General features: G+C 48.2%; 1 protein-coding gene across 1 annotated transcript; it reads right to left on the minus strand.

The window, feature by feature from the left end:
• Nucleotides 1-168: 168 nt before the first annotated feature.
• On the minus strand, nucleotides 169-17,369 carry serpinh2 (serine (or cysteine) peptidase inhibitor, clade H, member 2). The gene is given in 14 exon segments (XM_035519980.1): nucleotides 169-1,585; nucleotides 1,588-1,849; nucleotides 5,059-5,112; nucleotides 6,058-6,228; nucleotides 7,466-7,496; nucleotides 8,330-8,620; nucleotides 9,506-9,660; nucleotides 11,193-11,246; nucleotides 12,248-12,360; nucleotides 16,799-16,978; nucleotides 16,981-17,125; nucleotides 17,127-17,214; nucleotides 17,216-17,348; nucleotides 17,351-17,369. Coding segments are annotated over 14 exon segments (1,755 nt in total). The 3' UTR covers nucleotides 169-1,526.
• Nucleotides 17,370-18,744: the final 1,375 nt, after the last annotated feature.

Raw genomic sequence — 18,744 nt, forward strand, 5'->3', positions numbered from 1 at the left:
TGCAGATGGAGAAAGTTATCGGGAAAGCCAGCTTTTAAGGTGGGCTGGGTCATTTGCTTTGAAATTGTCCTCGATTCACAATTCTTTCTGATGCTTGCAGATTTAGTAATTTAGCAGTCCAATAGACTCTATACATATATAGTTATTGATACTGTACTTGTGCATTAGTTTTATATTTTCACATTCATGGTACGTCAAAACAGTCAGGGGTTTTCAATCCAATCTTGACCACTTGCCAGTCCAGCAAGTCTGGATGAGTCTGGATGATCCACTTGGTCTGAGGAATATCATGTCAGTAAAACGTCTTATTTTCTATCGACTTTATTACAACTGAAAATTATACACATAGCAATATTGGACTCTGTGGTGCAGTGTTTGTATGTGAGCCAAATACATTTTTGTGCAAATCTACAGAATAACAAAAACATTAATATCAACTGCTAATGTAAGAAGTGGCAAAGCATAATTAAGCAGATTTTAAATGTGATTCTTATCAACTCTAAACGAACAAGGGTGTCACAAGGCCACAGCCTCTATTGATCCAGGGGAGGCATTAAAAGATTAAAAGGTTTATCGTCTGCCTATGTTGTTGACAGCGGTTGCGAGTCATTAGCATCATTAGCATCAAACTGCTCTCATCAATAACCCACTGGCTGAGCGATCTCTCTCCCCAGGAGATTGCTCTCAGAGTGGGGACCAGCTTGCCAGCTTAGAGCCTGACCCCCTGGAGATGCTGATCTATTTGGCTATGGATGTCCTTAGGCAATGAGAGAGAGAGAGAGAGAGAGAGAGAGAGAGAGAAAGAAAGAGAAAGAGAGAGAGAGAGAGAGAGAGATTGGGCAGGGGGTTGGGTGGGGGTGCACTCTTCTTAGAGCTAAGAGCTGTTGTCAGATGTTGGAAAATGTGTGGTAGGAAAGCTGCTGCAGCTTTGACTTGATTTTGGATAAGAATGCTAGTCTTAGGATTGCCAGTGTTAAGCCTTTTGGCCATATTAAAAGAAGAAATCACCTTGCTTGGATGGATAAGCTCGTAGCATTGTGGCTCCATCTCTGTATCGACATGAGCATTTGTGCCCATGCATGTCAGTGCAGTGTTCATTTCTGATAGTGACTGAGAGAACAAGTAGGGTCAGTCTGCCAATATGAGTAGAAGTCAAATTTACACACTGTGACAGATCCTAGAAGGATCCACAGAATCTCTCACTAGAGTCAGAGTCTGTCTCTCACAGTTGGACCATCAGTCAGCGCCTGCCCTGCTCTGCCTGTTACTGTAATGGAAATGAGCTGCAGGTTCTAATAAAAACATTCAACACATCACAGTACATTCTTCATGCACAATCAAATGGGTTAGATGGGTATTGTGATAACATTTTCATCCAATCCTTATCCAAGTCCTTTATTGTTTTCTAAGAAAAGGTGTTATGGAAGAAAATATTTACTACATAGGGCCCTGAACAAGTGGCTCAGATGAACATTGGTGTCTTTGGTTGGCTGATGGATCACTTTGGCCCTCTAGCCATTGTGGCTCTATAGCTCATCATGTCCCTGGGCCAGGTCTAGTGCACCCAGCAGCAGCAGAGACCCATGCTGTACTCCTTCACCAGCACAATGAAGGAATGATCAGCGTAGAAGAGTTTGGGCTTCTCCACATGCTCATCCTCACTGGTGCCATCCTCGCCACCCGACTCCGACGCCAGCTCCAGGAAGGCCCAGTGAACGACGCTCCCCAAGTGGAGCGTTCCCTTCCCGCGCCCATACAAAGCGGAGAAGTCTGCCACCTTCGGGTCCCAGGCATCTTCCACGCCCAACACAGCCAGCTGTTCCTGGAGGAAGAGCGAGGAATAAAAGTCCTAAAATCATGTAAACCTCAACGAGATTACTCGCAACCCGTAATCTCGAGAGATTACTCGCAACCTGTAATCTCGAGATATTACTCGCATCCTATTTTCTCAAATTACTCTGTACAAACAGACCAGAGGGAACACAAAACGGTGTGAATCAATTATGCAGACAAAATTAAATTTATAAATCAACCAGAATATCAGACAAAGGAGAACTCTGAAGATGAAACATTTATGACCCTCATGACAGTAAATGGCCTAATATCAAAATGCACTATTCTCTAGACAGATGAAATGAGTAAATGAAAACACAAACAGAAAGGGTGCCACAATAAATCAATAACATTTTAAAAGTTTGTTCTCCCTCTTCTTTGTTGTCTTCCATTCCTCTGAAAGTGTGACAGATGCCCTTGCTGGCAGTGCTGGCGGTACAAACTGGGCGACAGGAGTTGAAGACAACGGCTGGGGGTAGAGTCGCTTATGAATAATTTAAAAATGATCCCTCTGACCTCAGCCCTCCTTTGTTTTCCTTTCTGATATGAATTCGGCAGAAAGACGCCATCTGACAGGTAGTTTATATTCCTGCAGATGAGATCCGGTAGAAACGACATCCCCCACAGAGAGAGAGAGAGAGAGAGAGAGAGAGAGAGAGAGAGAGTGAGAGTATGAGAAAAAGAGAGAGCGAATACATGGGTAGGGAGAACTGGTGTAATGAGGACACAGTATGTGAAGATCGAGAGAACCGCTGTGTTAGTGAAAGCCCAAACTGAATACAAATTGAGTAACTGTACCTGGTTATGCACTCAAACCATGATGACTTTTATAATTGAAAGGTAATGCATTTACACAATCGTCTTGTGTCAGATGACAAAATTCAAAAGAGGAAAACAAAATAACGATCAGTGGGAGCAGCAGGGCTAATAGGCTAGCACAGTGATTTGAATGGAGGAGAAAGGAGAGGTTGTTAAGGAGAGCAAGAACGGGCGAGAGACAGAGAGAAGTTGATAATGAGAGAGAGGAGGGGAAGCCGGTGACAGTCCTTGTCACCTGTGTTAACATGGCACAACCCACCACAGCTCTCTAAGTCCCCGACTTCTCTCTGTCTTGTTCTCTCTTTCTCACAGTACCAGTCTAATGCATTTCTATTGTCCTCATCTATTATTCTCCCCTCCTTCACTTAAATCACTGCCCGTGGCCACCACTCTGCTATCTCCATGGCATCCTCATCCTTCATCCACCCTTCTACTTTAGCCTCCTGTCCCACCTTTTCACTCTTGGTCCATTTCTCACGCTGGCTCTCCGGAGCCTGCTGTAGATGATTGCTTACAGACTCTGGTGAGTGACTCTGGCGAGTGAGCCCGACCGGACAGCCTCGTCTTCTCTTTAACATCCTTCAGCACCGCAGCTCTGTTCCGCTGCCAGATAAAACCCTACCCAGGAGGTTCGTTGTAGCGCAGATCAATCCTCCGCTCTGAAGGTACTTACTTTTGAACCTCCGGGAAGTTTCGAGTTTCGCCGGTTTCAAGTTTTGCTAATTTGGGCCGTAGCGGGAGGATTTCTATCGCAGTCCCACCCACTCACCCACCCACACTGGCCCATACAGGCCTGACCTGCAGCAGCTTGTTGCCACGGTGCTGACATGGCAGCATGTGTTGCTACGACAATGCTGTCGCCAGCAATTAGAGTCACATGCAACATTAGCAGACATCTCCCAGCTTGCATTGTGCCACACTCCATAAATAGAACTCTCGGCCTCTCCCTCTTTAAATCTGTCATTTCGCAGCACAGCAAAGGCGTGCTGCGTGGGCAATGGAGGCACAGGTCATGTCATTTTTTAAAACAACCAGTGGTGAAATATTCAGCGATCGCCGTCACCACGAGGGGCGATGCCAGTGCCAGCGGGTCGATGGATCAGTGCCACCCTCCTGTGGACTTTCCCCCAGACCGGCTTCTCCATGGCCATATGTGAGAAACGTACACATTCACTCCAGGCTACTGGCAAAGAAGTGACCTGCCCCAGCACCGATGACGCCACGTGGCTTTTAGCTACCGGCCAATCAGTGCTAATGCTGTGTAATGTGGCCCCATCCCGACCCGTTCGCGGAGGCCAGATCTGCTTAAGAGCTGTCCTGAAAGAGGACGCAAACACTAGCAGAGGCGCAAGGGATTTGATACTTAATGAACGACACGTTCAGGAAGCGCGTGAGTTTGCTAGATGGACCCAGCGGGGAGGGAGGACAGGACAGGGTGGGAGGAGCGGCGTCAGATGGGTGCGCCGCTGCGGGGCCGGCCTTTTCTGGAAATAAATGGAGAAAGTGTGTGATGTGTCACGCAGTAATGCGCCACCCTGGCCTGCTGGCTAATGCCTTAAACGTGACTGACAGACGAGGGAGCAGTGAAAGGAGAAAAAGAGGGAAATGGAAGAGAGGGGGACAAAGTGAAAAAGCCTGAGTAAACGCGCTCCAGCCTAACGCTACTCGTTGGGTGGAAACGAAGCACGGCACGCTCTTTTGGTCCTTACCTTATACGCACGCTCGCCCACACTCTCTCCCAGTGCCAGCTCCTTCCGACTTAACTTTTCCTTCCTATTCTTCGGAGTCCTTTGAGTAAACTTTGTGGACTTTCTCGGCTCCCGTCAAACTACACACCCGACAAGCCGCCGATGTACATTATGTGGTAGTGTACGACGTGCCGCCCTCGTTGGCATCGACGTCCGTCCAAATCATCAACAAAATCACAACCACGCATGAATAGTGCAATGAGGACAGCCCGTCGCACGACTGGCGGGCGCTTGTCCGTACGCCGCCACGGTGGGAAACGCTCCATACTCGCGCAGGAGAGCGGGAGTGTGCACGTCGGCGTGATTTTCTGCCTCGCACCGCATGTTTTATTCAGCGTCACGGCATCTGAGCGGCAGCCATCTCGAGAAACGCACCTTTTGTTAAGAACGCGCCGCCGAGATTATGCAGGGTTCTTTGTCAGTCGTGTCTTATTCAGGCCGGCCGTGGCTCTCCCGCACGCGCCTCATCCCCCTCCTTTCCTCCATCCCGTTCGCACAGTCAATACCGTCATTTATTTATGTATCCCTCCTGCATCTCGTTCTGCCAGGCCAACTTTTTACGCCGTTTATCAACTCATGAAAAATCCCGGGTGCTTAGCAAGGGGATCAGGCTGCTAGAAGGGGAATTAGGAGCGCAGGGCTGGTAATGGCAACCCACCGTGGCCACCGTCTCCCTGACATTACGCTCCACGTGGACCAGGCGGGACCCTGTCTATGGACGCACCACTCTCCCACACAAGGTCATCACAGCTGAACACTTACATGTGGATGGATCTGTCTTCAACTTTCTACTGTAAGGTCACTGACTTATGGACCAAGTAATCCATCATATGTGTAATGGCCAATTCATCTCTACACTACATAATGAACAGAAATATAAATCTATGATACTGATTTAGGTACGTTGCCGTGTATGGGCGTTATGTACGTGTGTGGCGTGCCTCGCACAAAGGCAGCTCATTGTCTCTGCACTGTACTGCCGCCTGGCAGACACCCTGAACTGCACTACATGACCTGAGAAGGGAGTGCCTGTTTGCTTGACTCCCACAGTCACTTTGGCACCAAAACCGAGCCACACTCTCCAATTACAGCTCCACACTGGGGTCCTGTGCCTTGGCACTGTGATGTGTGTGTGTGTGTGTGTGTGTGTGCGAGTGTGTGTGTGTGTGTGTGTGTGTGTGCACGCGCACGTGCAAGTTCATGTGCATTTCTGGGACTTCGAGTTTTCAGCCCAGTGTGGCACTAGCTGTGTGCGCGCACGTGCGTGCGTGTGTGAGCAAGCGAGTGTGTCTAGCTGCTAAGCATCAGGCAGACTGTGACCCCACAACCCCTCTTGCTCGTTAGAGGAGCCCAGCCTCGGTGTCTTGTTAGCTGTTAGCGTCTGGCGCTAACTGCTCCTTAGCTCCAGCCCTGCTGTACGGCTGCCGTCGGACGGAGCTATTTTTACCCTCCTCCTCCCGTCTCTGGCGAGCCTTCTCTTGTTCCCTCTCTCGACCCTGCTGCCCCTGCTCCACCTCCCTCCCTCCCTCCCACCCACCCACTCTTTGAGTTTGCCGTGCATCACTCCTATCTGGGTCACACAGCACCCTGGCTGGACGCGGGAAGCAGCACACGGCTGCGTCAGATCGCGCGCGCACACACACACACACACACACACCAGAGCTAGCTGGGCAGCTGGGGAGCGGCGGGCGGGGATCAGGATAATGGCAGCTGCTCCGCTGAGCCAACAGATCCGCGACAACGGCAGGAGGCAGTGAGCGTGATGGAGCAGCTCGAGGCGGGGGGGCGACGGGCAGCCCCGCAGCCGAGCTTGGTGCACTGAGGCACGCTGGAAGAAGGCGGTGTAAACACTATTAACGTGCAGAGATGGAGGGGTGTGTTTGCACAGCTCAACCCAATCATGGAGTGCAGAAGACAGAGAGAGAGGAAGAGCATGTGCAAAGGGCAGATTCACCAACACCAGAGCCGTGTTGATGCCATATTCCCCAATACACTGAAAGACAGTTATTAGAAAGATGTTATTGCAACTTTTTTGTGTGTGTCAATGCGCACATCTGAAGGCACACGTTAATAAATTCATCTCATCAACTCCTCCATAAGCAACAACAGCTGCGAGGCCGCCAGCACGTGCCTTACACACCGTCCTCAGTCGCACTTCTCAAAATCCTTTAGTCTCCTTGACTACTTCTCATGAACACCAATCTCTGGGTCATGCACCAAATATCCAGCTAGATGTAGGTCAGGCCCATAACTAGGCCGGCGTGGCACCTTCACCTAGCTGCTCCTCAGCCACCGATGAGTAGCTTTGGCTTGGATGCTTAGACATAAAGCACTTTTCCAGCTTCACTCTTCCTGAGGGTTTTAGAATTTCATGAACCACATTTCTGCACCTCTCTGTCTCATTCCCTGCAGCATAACACTGCCACACACAGAGTCTCACAGTGGGGCTGTTTCTTGGGTACTTGTGCTGGTTTACATTTAGACCATATAAAGCATTGCTTTTTCACAGCACATACTCAGCCTAGCGCATGTCTGGAGCCCTGGGGTAATTCTGCATACTTAAATGACTAATGGCTTGGCACTATGGCACTGTAGCAGATGATCTTATTTGTGGTTTAGTTAGCATTGTTGTCCATTGTTCCCAGTGAACGCTCAGACCCCAGGAAACCTCCGATGAACCTCAGACCTGCCGTGGTCTCTGATTAATGTCCTACTTGCTTGGTGATCCAGCTTAAAGTGACAAAGGACCTCTGTCTGAAACATCCCGTTTCTCTGGAAATATTATACATTATATATATGTGAAGGTGTTATACATTTCTTCTTTCAGTCCCTGGTATTTTTCCAACTTTTAATGTCTACCACACACAATGTCTGGTATATATAAACTCCTTTAGGAAGTGTAAGTCTTAGTGAAACTTTTTCTGTTGTTGTTCGTTTTGAAACTTAATTGTTGCATTCTAGGTTACAAAGTTTTCAGAAGAGGGGAAGGTGAAGCCCAGGGGCAGAGGCAGCCCTCCCTCCGCAGATCCCATCACTGTCACTGGGAGGGAGGAGGGTTAACGGACCCTTTGGCCTGCAGTCATATTCCCTCCAACCCTGAAGGGGACACAGAGAAAAAGAGTGCAGAAGAGAGGAAGGCCAGGACAGCAGGGCAGGAAGGACGGGCGGTGAGGAGCTGAAGCAGCAGGGAATCTTGTCAAAGCCAGTAATTCATCTCTGTTCTTGTCATACAGTCACAGGGGCGCAGGGGCGTTTGGCCTCTCTACCAGCGCACAAGTGTGTGTGTAGCACGTCACACACACACTCACAAAAAATATATATATAACGGGTGGAGAGGTTCCGCTTCCTTCTGGATGGCTTCGTCCTGGCCATGTTCATGTCAGGCTCTTGTTCTTCAGACCAGGCCTGAGCACTCGAACATGGCAGCAGGAGCTGGTGTGCGTCTTGACGCGGCGCGTGTTCCTCAGGCCGGATTACCATGCTTAACGACACGCTGTCCTCCACCAGAGAGCCGAGGGAGCGGCTCCCCTCGGTTTAATCTGTAGCCGTCATGTCGAGCTAACCTCCGCCCTCCTCACTCCTCATGCCCCTGTCATGTTCCATCTTCCTCCTTCCTGTCTCCTTTCTCAAACATAATGTCTTCTCTTGTCGTTCCCCCCCGCCCCCCCCCCCGGGGGTGTTGTAAAATGGTCATATTCGCTCAGCTGTTTCAGCCCTCCTGCATCACACTGCACTACCCCTCGGCAGTGGCACAAGGGCAACCGCTTACCGACCTACAGGCACATGGCTGTGCGGCTCTGGCGCACTGTCTCCGCCCCCGTTTTGGCCCGAGCCCCGCCTCTTTAGCTCCCCCCCCCCACAGGCTCTCACAGCGCGGACGCAGCTAGCGTCCTGGCCCAGACGAACCTGTGCAACCCTCCCGCGCGCACCTTGGCCTCGGCCACCTCCGCCCAGATGGTGGAGGTGGGAGATTGGGCTCTGTTGGTGCTGCTGCTGGGTGCCAGTCTGCCGGAGGAGCAGGAGATCCAGCGGGGCTACAGGCTGCCGCGCTGAGAGGCTGCCTCTCCACGCACGAGCCCAGGTTGGGCATGGTTGGGCTAGAGGCAGTGGCACAGTGCTGCGTGCTGGCCTCGGACAAAGGAGAAGAGGGAATAACCTTTGACCCGAGCTGTATTAGGGTCACAAAGGTCACAGGCATATCTCCGGAGGGAATCGGAGGACTTAAAACGGAAGAGAACAAAAAAGGGGATGAAATGAGCACCGTAGAACAAAGGCACAAAGAGGGAAGAGAGGACAGGCGTAATGGAGGAAAGGATGAGGGTGGAGAGAGTGGGCGAAGCTGCAGAGCTAATGATGAAGGCAATGAGGAAGCAAGAGCCAGCGGTGAGGAGCCGGCGGGGGACGTGGAGAGAGAGCGGGAAGGAGCCCCCAGCAGAACGGAACGACAGCATGAGCAGGCAACACTGGGAAAGTGCACGAGGGCAGGTGGCCAGACTGAGGTGGGAGATGAAGTGAGCAATGGAAAGAGGGAGGGAGAGAAGGAGTGGGAGGACTGGGTAGACACAGAGCTAGAAACGGATGAGCTGAGGTCACAAGAATGGAGAGGAGGAGGAGGAGAATGAGGAGAGCAGAGAGAGAGAGATGAAAAGGGGGAAGAACGTTGCAGCGGAGAGATGTGGCAGCACATACAGCAAGATGGGACAACGTGGGGGGGGTTAGATGTTGGAAAACAAACCACACGATTCTCAGAGCGGGGAAGAGCTTCTCTGCTTCTCACTACATAGCGGCGCGAAGACATGGCAGAAGGAGAACGCGGCTGAGGCCCATGAGGAAGACTGACACCCTTACACCCGCGGCACATCCTAAGCAAGCCAAGGGCACACAAGAACCATCAGACCACAGTAGAACTGTCCGAGCTGTGGTGTCTAATGAGCTCAACGGCACTGCTAATGAATCCAAAACAATTACGCTGTACGGTTCACACCCCGATTTGTTAGACGGTGCTGAGAAGGCAATCCGCTGTTTCCTAAAACTGTGCCACTGGCTCGCGTTGGGGCCCAGCACGGCCTCTCTCTCCCGGGCCTGGAGCAGCTGGCCGTCCATACCTTTGCCCAGGCCTTACTCGAACCTGTAAGGGCACCGGGAGAGAGGTCGGGGGCGCCGGGGTACCTGGCCGTGCCTGCCCCGTACGGTCAGCAGTTCTGGGGTACTGGGGCAAAAGGACCAAAGGGCTGTACTCTGGTCCTAGATCCAGCAGTGACTAATAGGAAGGTGGTAAAGAGGGCAACAGAGGCAGCTGCACACATCATCACTCAACAGCTAAGCAACACTCAGACACTCTCCACACATAAAACATACACCAACACACTCTCCACACATAAAACACACCAACACACTCTCCACACATAAAACATACACCAACACACTCTCCACACATAAAACACCAACACACTCTCCACACATAAAACATACACCAACACACTCTCCACACATAAAACATACACCAACACACTCTCCACACATAAAACATACACCAACACACTCTCCACACGTAAAACATACACCAACACACTCTCCACACATAAAACACCAACACACTCTCCACACATAAAACATACACCAACACACTCTCCACACATAAAACACCAACACACTCTCCACACATAAAACATACACCAACACACTCTCCACACATAAAACATACACCAACACACTCTCCACACATAAAACACCAACACACTCTCCACACATAAAACATACACCAACACACTCTCCACACATAAAACACCAACACACTCTCCACACATAAAACATACACCAACACACTCTCCACACATAAAACATACACCAACACACTCTCCACACGTAAAACATACACCAACACACTCTCCACACATAAAACATACACCAACACACTCTCCACACATAAAACATACACCAACACACTCTCCACACGTAAAACATACACCAACACACTCTCCACACGTAAAACATACACCAACACACTCTCCACACGTAAAACATACACCAACACACTCTCCACACGTAAAACATACACCAACACACTCTCCACACGTAAAACATACACCAACACACTCTCCACACATAAAACATACACCAACACACTCTCCACACATAAAACATACACCAACACACTCTCCACACATAAAACATACACCAACACACTCTCCACACATAAAACATACACCAACACACTCTCCACACATAAAACATACACCAACACTGAGACACTCTCCACACATAAAACATACACCAACACTGAGACACTCTCCACACATAAAACATACACCAACACTGAGACACTCTCCACACATAAAACATACACCAACACTGAGACATTCTCCACACATAAAACATACACCAACACTGAGACACTCTCCACACAGGCCTGACAGCAAGAACTGGTACAGATGTCAATCAAAAGGACGAATATGATTTTTTTAAAAAAAATACTAGTTTTTGAAAAGTTAAAATAGCATCACAATGCCTTGTGTGGCTATTTGGACATAACTGATACCCCCCCCTTTTTTTTGTGAGTGTGTGTGTGTGTGTGTTCTGCATCTGTTGGCCCATATGCGCACATGCTGATATGTATGAACACACACACACACACACACACACACACACACACACACACACATATGAAAGGTAATAAACCACAGGCAGCAGCAAGGAAGGCGGGTGGCGGCGGCGAAGCACCTGCAGGCTGCGCGTGCTGCTTACGTAGACCCGCGGCAGGTCACGTCTCCAGCTGTCCCCGGATCAGCAGGCGCTCTGGCCTCCGCACAGACCCAGCTCCAGCTCCAGCTCCATGTTCTCCACGTCCTCGCAGAAGCACAGGGACAGAAGGAGGCGAGCCCAGAGAGTGGGCGTCACAGCTCCGAGATGGGTGACGGTAGTGCCGGCTTTCCCAGCTTGCTGCTAGGAATCATTTTGTGCTCACGAAAACCACAAACTGTAACCATAACACACACACACTACTGGTGAGAAGTGCCCGGTATACTTACACATTTTTACATATTAAAAAAATCTGTTGGGTACCAAGCAGAAAACAGGTCTTCCTAGACTTGAAGTGATGAGTATTTTAGTTTTTTTTTTTTGTGAAATGTCTTTCTGTCCTTTTTATTGAAAATTTCCATAAAAATGGTTTCGTGCGTGTGTTCCCAGCTTGTTGACTGATACTGCGCTCATAGTCTACTCCACCATTATGACACTGGCGGAGGACAAATGCTCTATATTCACTGAATTAATATCATCTGATTTACCTGCATATTTTACAGCCCATAACAGATTATTATACAGCACATATCCAGCAGATGTGGAGTACATTTACATTTACAGCATCTATCTGACGCTTTTATCCAAAGTGACTTACAATTATGACTGAACACAACTTGAGCGATTGAGTGTTAAGGGCCTTGCTCAGGGGCGCAACAGTGGCCCCTTAGCAGTGGTGGGGCTTGTATGCAGCAGACTTCCAGTTCAAGTCGAGTACCGACTCAAGTACTAACATTTTGCACCAGTACTGCTACCTACAAATGTTGTTACATGTTACATGCTGAAACTTCTAAGATTATCCTCCTGTACAAAGACCTTAATGTACACTGATTAGGATTCGTTAGGATTTTGTCCTAATTTCCTTTGGTATCAAAAAAGTATCATCATATCTTATTTGTAATGAGAAAACCCAACTTGAGCTGCTGATCGTAGGTTGGCGAAAAGGCCAACGTGGAAAGCAGCCTGCTTTGTTTACCTGCTCTGTGCATCATACGCACTTTGTTTACCTGCTCTGTGCATCATACACACTTTGTTTACCTGCTCTGTGCATCATACGCACTTTGTTTACCTGCTCTGTGCATCATACACACTTTGCTGTACTTGGTCCCCAAAAAGAATCGCAAGTCTTGGTTTTCTTGGTCAAAGCAACGATCCCAAAACCATAAAGCGAAGGGAAAAGGTTCTTAATACTTCTGAAAATGCACATGCAACAGGGTTGGATATACGCGTGCACGCGTGCACACACACACATACACCCCCCCCCATCCTACATACACATTAACACAAACATACAAATTAACGCAAACACACACGTTCCCCACCCCCCAAAGGCCATGTTAACATAGACTAGAAAAGAACATCAGCTAATCATGTTTTGTGCCTTCAAATGAGGCTGTCTTCCATTATAACAAAGACAGCCTCCACTATGGACTTGACAGATTAGATCCTATTAGACTGAAATCATACAGAACTACATTAGGCCCACAGTGACAGAGGGGGAAGAGAGAGATGAAAGGAAGACAAGGCAGTAGAGAAACAGAGGAGGAGGAAAAAAGACCACAGCTTGCACGAGGGGTGGGGGAAGGCCCAGGACATAATATTGCAGTCCATTAAACCCATTACCTTCTATAACAAAGATGGGATTCGATAAAGAGACTATTAGTAGAATTATAGTCACATGTGCTTTTTCCCCCCTGGTCTTTTTTCCCTGTTGAATTAGTGACAGAAAAGTGTGCAGGAGTGACTGCATGTGTATTTGTGACACAGGCAGAAAGGAGGACAGCCCGGGAGATGGAAGAAATACCCTGTATTACTATAATGGGATGACAGCTTCACACAATGTGAGGTTACAATATTTCACCTCATGATTGTCTCTCACTACATCAAATACACTCTGGTCCGCTTATGGGGTTTGAGGAGCCGGTCTTAATAATGAGTCAGGGGCTGCTATAACTCAGTGTGAAGTCTGCCCTCTTTTTGAAGACGCGAGGGTGATTTAAAGGCCGATGCTAGTCGGGTCTGTGCGACGCAGTTAGTCACCGTGGGATCTTTAACGTCCCGTTACTTCAGTGCAAAGAGCTACTGTAGCAGCCATTTCCCCCTCATTACAGCTTCTTATTATCCAGTAGTTAATTTTGCGAGGAACCACTGCGACAGCCCAGGAGCTAACTACAACTTCCTCAATATTCTATGTTCTACACTTCCCACCCAGCTGACATTTTAAAGGTAAAAGACTGTTTTTGAGGCCACAAGTTCCTTAAACGCTGATGTTGTGAAATCTTCCAGTTCGGTAGCTGCTCTCCGTATTTCAGTGAGGACAAGAACTGATCTACAAAAAAACATGTTTGGGTGGAATTTTCCTTCAAACAAAGGACCTCTATTTGGTAAACTTGAGATGAGTGGCTCTATAGCTAGTCATTATGAGAAACACCTGAGCCTGGATGGAGGGAAGCTGGGATACACGTGTCGGATGTGTGCCAAGGATAGCATACAGCCCAGTGGCATGCGAGCACTTCTCTTAGGCTTGTGAACACAAGCGATGCAGGCCTGCTCAGTTTCACTGATTACAGCGAGGACGAAACCTGATCGCACTCGAGTTCAAAGCACGAGCTATGGCATCTGTCAGTTATAAAGGGATGGCAGAGCTGCCTGGAACAGAAAGCCTTAAAGGGGAATTCTCCCAGACGAGTGCGTTCACCACCCCAGGCTTGGCTGCCACGCTGGCTCGGGCCATCGACGTCCGCGCAGGTCCTACCCGACGGAGCAGCGGGGCTGGTAGAAGACACAGGATCTCTGCCATTAATTACACTACACAAAAACAACGCCACTATTGTGATGCTCCACGTCTCGACTCCCACTCCCACACCCTCTTTAAATAATAACCCAGCCAACCGACCGCAAACGACGCACGGAGAGAAAAATAAGAGGACTGAAATGAGGTAAGCCACTTTCCTCCTCTCTCATCAACTCGGTGATTACGGAACAGTGCACTGCACTGGGAGGCTCTGTTATTATGGCTTACATGGGTGTGCACTTGTGGGTTTGCCTCTCTGTTTTTGTGCCATTGTGTGTTTGTGTGGGGGCGTCTGCTGGCAGCAGCGGCGATTCTTCCTTTCTCCCGTTTGTGGCACACAGAGAACAAAGGACGGATTAATTAACTACCACGGCCGGGCCCTCTCCCGAGGTAGGACCGCCGTCCCTCCGCCCGGGCGGCCCCGGTCCTGCCGTTCTGCCTTTGAGTGCTCTCTTAAAGCGTACAGAGGAAGAGTAAAGGATAAGTGCACGGGACGAGTGGAGAGGGGTAATTAGCGAAAGTGGACAGGAAACCGAGACAAACCCGTACGAGGGAGCCGAGGTTTCACGTGGGCCCGAGGCGCGGTGCAGCCGCGCTCCCGCTCCAGCACACCTGACTCTGCTCTCAGAGAGATGGGAGGGCCGCGCGCCGAGGCTGAACAGGAAAGACCAAAGTGCGGAGCGCCGTACACCTCTAGGAGCAGATGTGAGCGTCACAGGCACAGGCGCACAGTGAGAGCAGAGACAGCGGTAAGAAGACTGCAGACTTGGAAAGACTATGCTCTGTAAAACGGAGCTGTGGCTAAGGACGGAGAAAGAGAAATAACTCCTTTTTTTTAATTATTTTTTTTTACTTCTGGTGTTTCAGTAATAAGGAAAGCGTAATGAAGGGGTAAACAGAGGGAGTGATACGGAAGGAGTGACGATGGCTCCCATCACAGCAGCACAGGCAACACCCTTCGGATCTCACTTGGCCCTCCTCTGCGGGCTCCAGTCTCAGAGCCACTTAGGAACAACTCGCGTCTGCAGAGCTTCCCAACTGCAGGAAGACGGCATGTGCAGAAATGAGTACTGGAGTCTCGGGAAGAGGGATCATTTACTGCAGTCAAACAGTAAATCCAAACTCAAAAGTCAATTTCCATAATCTCATTCATGTGCCCTAATCTTCAATCTAATCTAATTTGTATATCTCAGCGCTGAATTAAATGGGACCATCCGACTCCTGCTGCACTCGAAGAAGAAAAAAAAATAGTTTGTAATTAAGTTGAAACATTAAACAAAAGAAATTAATTAGATTGCTTATCAAGCCACAGTCAATCATAACTTATTTTCCGTGCTGCGTTCTACAGAAAAGAATCTCACTCTGTACCTCTCCTCCCTCTGTTTAAAACTGGATCAAAGCACCTACTAAAATGTTCTCAAGACAAAGAAACTGGTGAGTAAGATATATAGCAGTAAAATAATGCTCTTAGAATGGTCACAGAGGGCTGCAAGATTGGATTTAACTGCGTACAGTAGGAAACAAAAGTGCGTAACAGAATAGCAAAATGTCCTTGAAATAAGGAGATTAAATGCAACTGAACACAAGTGCATTAATCACACTGCAGCTGTTCATGGGTAAAAGTTTAACATATTGTTAAACGTGTTATACCAGCACAGGAGTTACACTACCATTTGTGTACGGTGTGACCTACAGAAATACTTTCCCTCTGTAACCCTCTGCACATTACAAATGCCTTAGCATGTGATTTGTACCACAAAGTGCTGAGTAATATTTACAGGCATGGTCATATTAAAACAGGTGACTCAGCAAACCAACCAAGACACACGTGCTGAGAACTAATGCGCACGTCCAGCAAGAAGCCAAAGGAGAGTCAGCACACTGTGTGCAGATATGAGGTGTGCCGCGAGGAGGACGAGATCTGGACACTTGCTACTAAATTATTCAGGATGACACATCACACCCCACAGGAAGATAAATAAGCTCTCCATGATAGACTGGAGAATTGTTAGCTATCAGCTGTGCAGACTATCTGTTGAAACACACAGACACATAGGTATGTCCACAGCAGGAACCTACACAGACAAACAAACATTTAAAAACATGCATGCATGCATTCATATTCTGACAGGAACATACACAGATTGGCTTTTACAGATATGCAAACATTTTTTTATAGTAAAAATAAATAAATAAAAATCACCATTTCTGAATTACATGCAACTGAATTAACTAGTAAATTTGAGCCAGGTGGAGTTCATTTAGCACCATGGTTTAAATGGATACACACTTTAATCAGCCACTTACAACAGGATACACCCTCCACACCCCCATCCCCAGACAATTCTGCAACAACCAATCAAATCTGAATCAAACAAGGTCAGCGTGCAGCTGTTTGTAGCCTATTTATTAGCAGAAGCACACGATCAATCCACATCTAGTGTCATCATGAGCATTACTGAACTGGGCTCCTTCCCAGCACTCACTTTTGTAGGAGCCATCTAACTGTTTTATCCGTGCTTTGTAGGCTGTGTATAATATTATAAAGAAACAACTATTTTTCTGTATATATGCTCTTCTTGAGGACCTAAAACCAAACATTATTTATTTCGTTATTCGCTGGTCAACAGGGTGCAATATTTTAAACAATATTCACAACAGAAATATTTTCTGTATTTTTTTTTAGTAATACGCCTGTCTGATATGCATCGTGTGAACTTTTCCTAAATAAATAAATTCCTTTCACTAGGTTGGCGTATGGGAAAGATACACATATACACCTGCACAGTCCCGCTGGCCGTCTCACCTTTAGAGCACCAGGTGTTGGCCAAGATCGTTGCTCCTTCCTTGGCATCTGGTCTCTGGGTGAGTGGTTCTCCCACCAGCTCTCCTGTTCCTCATTTAGCCCAAGAGCGGCGCTCCTCCATATCTGCCTCTCCCCCTCCGGCACCGAGAGCCACGTGGCCTGGCCCATACCGAGCCTGGAGAAGCGAGCCGAGGAACTGTGCACTGTGTAACCGGTCCCATTCCATTCGTGCATTGACTTCAGTGCGCCGGTCAGAGCTTCGTCTGCCTGCTTCTTCTCTCCGGTGGTCTTTAGGAGATCCCAGAGTTGCTTGGCTGTGGTTCCCTTTGGCTGCATGGCTTAATGCGCCAAGGGAGCCGGCAAGCAGCACCAGGGGGACGAGAGTATTGGTCTGGTGCCCTTGTCTGCTGAAAGCCATACATCCTTAGCCTCAGAGAGCAGCTTGGGTGATTCAGGGAGAAGCCAGTTTGCTGGGGTTCACCTGGAGCTGAGGGTCCCTCGAAGGTGGAAGACCCAACACACACGAGGAGCAAATTGAAAAAGGTGAGGGCAGAACAGCAGTGTGTAGCATGGCAGTGCTGCAGAGAGAAAAGGGTGAGAGGATATGAGCACCAACCACAAACCGCTCTAACGACGCCCTAATACAAAAACGGTAATTAACGGTAATTTTTTTTTTTTACAAAGGAACAAAACGCATAACAAATAACCAAATCATTAGTTTACTGGAAACCGGTATGGTGACTACTGGAATTGCGGTTTTAAACCGGTCTCGTTTGGTTTAGCGGTGTAAACTAGAGTAATGCAGTATATCTGTACCCGTCTTGGCCTATTATCTTGCAGAATCAAACTTCATCCTCACGAAAAATAAACACGAGTGAAACGACCGATTACACGAACATCCCGAGTAATAGCAGACGTTGTCAAACAGCCGACGATTAAGGGTTGCGGAACGTGTTCTATTGGGCGGCACCACGCAGAGCGACACCGGGCGCTGCTATCTCCTCTACACAAACACAGCGAGCAAGAGGAGGGGTGCCGGTCTGTAACTTTACCGCAAGTTACTTTCCCTCTTTCTCTGGACTCCTTCAGCAGCCTTACAGGTGAAGTGGCCGAGGTGTCAGACTTCCGACGTAGGAGAGGAAGTTCGTTCTTATTTGCTAACTTTTCCTCAAGCCAGATCCGGTCTGTATTCCTGCCTGCGTTTTTAAAGCCCCTTCCCAACATGTCCAACATCCCGCATCCTTGCCGACCATTGCCTAGTTGGTCGCCAGAGAGCCTAAACGACAAACACCCCTTTACCGTACGGCATCCTTCCCTCCAGAGGCATTGCATCTTAATTCTGCACTGACTTGTTGCAGTACGAGCAGTTGTAGAGGTTTGTAAGAGGAAAGGTGTGAGTCATTTGTTAGTGAAACTCCAAACCCGAAAGGCGACTGGAGTGTTGTTGCGCCCGCAGTCGAGAGGGGTCGCCAGTGGTCCGCGCCCAGACGCCTCTGCGTGTGGTCAAGCGATCTGCCACCAATAACGCGACTGTGGAACCTATTGTATGTCTAAATCAACTACTGTCCCTTTGCCGATTTTTTTTTTTTCCATTTCATTTCCAACCCCGGTTCTCTGTGCCTTTTCGATAAGCTACTATGCCTAAATTCAAAACAAAATTCTGCTTTTTAAAAATATGTATAATAACACCGTATGGTGATTCTCTACGGCTTGCTTATGGTCTTTTTAATTTATTTTCTATTATACTTCTATTTTAAAATAAACTCACTTATTTGATTTTAAATCTATTTTAGTACCTATACTGTGTACTCTGTATATTTGTTAATATTCCAGTCTGTTTGGTTTCATGTTCACTCACCAAGACGAATTCCTTGTATGTGTAACATCGTGGGCAAATAAAACAGTGTGATTCCAGTTCTGATGTCTAAAGCTCAATATTAATCCAA

The sequence above is a fragment of the Electrophorus electricus genome, chromosome 19 (assembly GCF_013358815.1).
Source record: "Electrophorus electricus isolate fEleEle1 chromosome 19, fEleEle1.pri, whole genome shotgun sequence".
Taxonomy (NCBI): domain Eukaryota; kingdom Metazoa; phylum Chordata; class Actinopteri; order Gymnotiformes; family Gymnotidae; genus Electrophorus; species Electrophorus electricus.